At 60.3% G+C, this 4783-nt stretch overlaps 1 protein-coding gene across 2 annotated transcripts in view; it reads left to right on the top strand.

Moving 5' to 3' along the window:
• ALOX15B (arachidonate 15-lipoxygenase type B) overlaps positions 1-4382 on the top strand; it is a 9951-nt gene extending 5569 nt beyond the window's left edge. For both annotated transcript variants that reach the window (XM_040453306.1, XM_040453307.1), the window contains 8 exons: positions 199-345; positions 438-641; positions 1557-1643; positions 1805-1974; positions 2124-2245; positions 2342-2442; positions 2520-2690; positions 3133-4382. In XM_040453306.1, coding sequence (XP_040309240.1) covers positions 199-345; positions 438-641; positions 1557-1643; positions 1805-1974; positions 2124-2245; positions 2342-2442; positions 2520-2690; positions 3133-3312 — 1182 coding nt within the window. In that variant the 3' untranslated portion in view covers positions 3313-4382. The remainder of the gene's footprint in view (positions 1-198; positions 346-437; positions 642-1556; positions 1644-1804; positions 1975-2123; positions 2246-2341; positions 2443-2519; positions 2691-3132) is intronic.
• Positions 4383-4783: the final 401 nt, after the last annotated feature.

Raw genomic sequence — 4783 nt, 5'->3', positions numbered from 1 at the left:
CCCCCCCCCCCCCCCCCCCCGCGTCCAGGCTCTGCACACCGCCCCCTGCTGGAGGCTCAGCGTTCCTAAGGGCTGCGTGCCTGGAGCGCCCTCTCCGGGCACACTCCTCTCCCCTCGCCCATCCTCTCCCGGCGCCCCCACCCCTGCATCCTTCAGAAAGCCAGCCGGCAGCCCCTGCTCCCCTTCTGTCTCCCGCAGAGGGGCTCCCTGTTCCTGGTGGATCACGCCATCCTCTCTGGCGTCCGCACCAACATCATCAACGGGAAGCCTCAGTTCTCCGCAGCCCCGATGACGCTGTTGTACCAGAGACCCGGGGGAGGGCCTTTGCTGCCTCTGGCCATCCAGGTGGGCAGGGGGGCAGGGGGAGGGAGGGGGCTGGACGGAGCGGTCGGCAGGCACCCCGTGGCCTCCTCTGCCCACACCGGCTTCTCCTACAGCTCAGCCAGACCCCTGGACCCACCAGCCCCATCTTCCTGCCCAGCGACAACAAGTGGGACTGGCTGCTGGCCAAGACGTGGGTGCGAAACTCGGAGTTCTCTGTGCACGAGGCCCTCACGCACCTGCTGCAAGCGCACCTGCTCTCTGAGGTTTTCACCATGGCCACGCTGCGCCAGCTGCCCCACTGCCACCCTCTCTTCAAGGTCGGTGGCCCGGACCGTGCCCTAGGCCTGCAGGTCCCCGTCCCTCGCGGCTCTCCTCCACCTGTCCCCATGTGGCTCTGTCCTTCCAGGCTGGGGGTGCAGCGCCCAGCCCCTGCGAGCCTGCTTTCCCACGGCGGGAGCCTGGGGGAGGGGGGTGGGGACAGGGGTGACGGAGGAAACTGCACGTGAGAGCCAGCTGTACCCCAGAGAGGGCCCCTTCTTAGAGGAGAGCAGCTCACAGCCAGCTGCCATCCAGAAGCCCAGTTTTAGGAGAGACCTGGGGCTGGCAGATGCCAAAGTGTGAACTTGGCCTTGAGAGACCCACGGGTTTTCTGCAGATGGCGGCAGGGGTGAGGGAGCCCTGGGAGGGGAACCTGTGTCTCGAAGGTGGGCTCTGTAGGTCCCCTGGGCTCTGCTAAGCCTTCAGGTGGCCCAGATTGCTTTCCCCCAGGGACCCGAGGCCTTCTCTGAAGGCCACGAATATTCCCCATGGCTTTTTGGATTCTCTGTTTCTTGCTTAGTCTCCTCGGTCCCAGACGCAGGCCCTTCTCTATCCGCTTCAGTCCACGCTGACTCTTTCCGATCTGCAGCTCCCAGGGCCCGGTGCCCTGCGAGATGGTTCCAGTTTGCGCCACACGTCCTGGTTTCCATGGCGCGCTGCCAGCCCAGGGGCTAGGAAATCACAGAATGCCAGAGCTGGGGGGCTTGTAATGTTCATCCAGGCCAGAGAGAGCAAGGTGCCAGGCCCAGGTCACAGCACAAGACGCTGGTGGAGCCCAGCCCCTGGTCCTAGGTCTGGAGCCCTGATCCCTGTCCCAGGCCTCCCCTCTGGTCCCCATCATCTCTTTCCAGAGGGAGGTCTGAGGCCAGAGGGAGCCAGGCCTCCCCCACCTCTCTCTTCTCCCACCCCTCCAGCTGTTGATCCCACATACTCGCTACACCCTTCACATCAACACTCTTGCCCGCGAGCTGCTCATCGCCCCTGGCCAGGTGGTGGAAAGGGTAAGAACTTCCTGAGGGAGGGTACAGGGGAGATGCCTGCCATTTGGAGAAGCTGAGGCCCCGGGGTGGGGGAAGTGGGGGGGGGGGGGCTGTCTCTCCCACCGGTGCTACCGCATGCTTCTGGGTCCAGGGCTCTGGCACCCACAAGTCCTGTCTCCCAGTCCACAGGCATCGGCCTCGGAGGCTTCTCTGAGCTGATACAGAGGCGCATGGAGGAACTGAGCTATACCGCCCTGTGCCTGCCTGAGGATATCCGGGCCCGAGGAGTGGAAGACATCCCGGGCTACTACTACCGGGATGATGGGCTGCAGATCTGGGGTGCGGTGGAGAGGTGAGGGGGCCAGAGAGCTGGGGGTCGGGGGAGGGCGCAGGGAGGCTCCCGACAAGGAGCAGGGCCGGACGTCAATGACACTGAATGGCGGTTGCTCCTCAGAGAGGGTCAAGGTCAAAAGTGGGGCCTGAACCCAGTGCACCTTGCAGCTTTGTCTCCGAAATAGTCAGCATCTACTACCCGAGTGACGCATCCGTGCGTGACGACAGTGAACTCCAGGCCTGGGTGCGGGAGATCTTCTCTGAGGGCTTCCTGGGCCGAGAGGACTCAGGTACGGAGACCACGGCCCTCGGGCCCCACCCTCAGGCACCTGCGGTGTGGCCCTGAGGACCCCGGTAGCCCCACGTCCACCCGCGTCTTCCCGCAGGGGTGCCCTCCTCGCTGGACACCCGGGAATCCCTGGTGCACTATGCCACCATGGTGATCTTCAATTGCTCTGCCAAGCACTATGCTGTTAGTGCAGGGCAGGTGAGATGGGGCAGTGCCAGGGTGGGGGATGGAGGGGGCCAGGCTCCGGGGACTCACGTTGCCTTCTCTCCCTGCAGTTTGACTCCTCCATCTGGATGCCCAACCTACCTCCCACCATGCAGCTGCCCCCGCCCACCTCCAAAGGCCAGACAGAGCCAGAGGGGTTCATAGCTACCCTCCCAGCGGTCAACGCCACGTGTGATATCATCGTCACCCTCTGGTTGCTGAGCAAGGAGCCTGGAGACCGAGTGAGTGTGGGGCCGGGGGGCCAGGCCAGGTCCGCTCTGGGGGATGCGAGCGGATATCGTTCCCCTCCCCACCGCCCCGGCCCAGACCCCACACTGCCATCAAGGAGCGGGGTCCCTTCACCGCACGGAACCTTCCCAGGGGGGCACATGAGCATGGGACATCTCATGAGGAGGGGCAAATGATCGAACGAGTTGATCCAGAGTCACCCTGAGCTGCAAGGTGACCATGCTGGGGTGGGAGGTCGCGGCACCCCCTTTAAAACTCCGACGTGAGCTTTTAGCCCGGTCCCCAAGAGCTACCCGCGGCGGTCCTCAACTGTTTGGAGGGAGGGGCAGAGGTGAGGCTCTGTGGGAGGCTTCTTCCAGGTCCCCAGGGTGGAGGGCCAAGGCGGGTCACAGCTGCTAAGCAGCCCCTACATCTGACCTTGCCGTTGCCTCCCAGCGGCCCCTGGGCACCTACCCGGAGGAGCACTTCATCGAGGAGGCCCCCCGGCGGAGCATCGCCGCCTTCCAGAGCCGCCTGGCCCAGATCTCGAAGGATATCCAGAAACGGAACAAGGAGCTGGCCCTGCCCTACACCTACCTGGACCCTCCGCTCATCGAGAACAGCGTCTCCATCTAAATCCCCTGAAGAACAGGGCCCCGTGTGACATCCCTGTGACCCCATTGATCTAACCGCCCCCCCCCCCCCAGATAGCCAGGCCCCACGTATGCCTCTCCTGGGACGACCAAGCCACGTGTAACTCACCCCACACCCGAGAAAACAACAGAAACAAAACAGAGAAACAGCCCCTCCCCCCTCCCCCCTCCCCCCAGAGAACAGGACCTCATGGGACTCACCACCATGCCTTTTGAAGACTCCAAACCTCAAAATGCCCACAGCCCCCTGAAAGGGTTTTAGGACTTTGTTTTGCTTTGCATTTTTGCATTATATTATTATATCGTGGGGCGGGGGGGATATAATCCTGCCCCTGACCCCACCCACCACAGCTGAGCGGACCTAATGGTCACCTGACACAGGGCAGCCTCCTATAGCCTGTCCAGCAGCAGAAGGACAGGCAGGTCGAGAAACTGCCCGAGAGGTTGATAGTGACCTCTGGCCGCAGCTTTAAAATGAACAACCCACTAAAAAGGGGCCCCCGGAAACAGGGCAGACAAGTGTCTGGGGACGGGCAGGCTGTGCCCATGTACCCTTTCTTAAAACCCTGCTTCCAGGTCGGGCGAAAAGCTTGCCTCTTCCAAAGCAGGGTTCCACTTCCAGAGAATCACGTTGCCTTCTAGATTCAATCCTCGGTGACGGGCTTCTGGTGTTCCCTAGGCATTCTGTCATCTGCGTTTCTTTTTTCTCGCTCCAAATCAATGAGCCTTCCAAATCGATGTGTCCCTTTGAACCGACCGAATGATTCCCATCTCTGTCTCCTGTTGGAGGTTATTAGTGCTTTGGTATTTCGGGTTCACTGGCTTTTAGAAATCCGCATGGACAAAATGCAACATATATTCAAATCACTGCCTAAGCGCAGCTGTTGAGACAGAGCGGTGCTTCAGAAAGTGCCAGCACACGGCTCCTGAACTGTCCGCCCTCTCTTGGGATTGTGTAACACAAATGAGTCAGGGGCATATAGCTGTTAAACTTTTTGGCTTCAAGCAACAGAAAACAATTCCTGATGATCAATTAAAGAAAAAAGTCTAGGGGCGCCTGGGTGGCGCAGTCGGTTAAGCGTCCGACTTCAGCCAGGTCATGATCTCGCGGTCCGTGAGTTCGAGCCCCGCGTCGGGCTCTGGGCTGATGGCTCGGAGCCTGGAGCCTGTTTCCGATTCTGTGTCTCCCTCTCTCTCTGCCCCTCCCCCATTCATGCTCTGTCTCTCTCTGTCCCAAAAATAAATAAACGTTGAAAAAAAAATTTAAAAAAAATAAAATAAAATAAAGAAAAAAGTCTATGGAAAAGAAACTGTCTCGAGGCGTTAAAAACAATTAAATACGGTCCTCAGGAAGGACCGCAAACCCAGGAAGCTCTGGGCACAGGAACCGATGGAATGGCCAAGCTCCTGCCACTTTCTGCCCTTGAATTATTGGCCTCGATATTCCAATTCCA

The sequence above is a fragment of the Herpailurus yagouaroundi genome, unplaced genomic scaffold (genome assembly GCF_014898765.1).
Source record: "Herpailurus yagouaroundi ecotype Mexico unplaced genomic scaffold, PumYag 208, whole genome shotgun sequence".
Taxonomy (NCBI): domain Eukaryota; kingdom Metazoa; phylum Chordata; class Mammalia; order Carnivora; family Felidae; genus Herpailurus; species Herpailurus yagouaroundi.
This window is presented reverse-complemented; position numbering and strand designations above follow the sequence as displayed.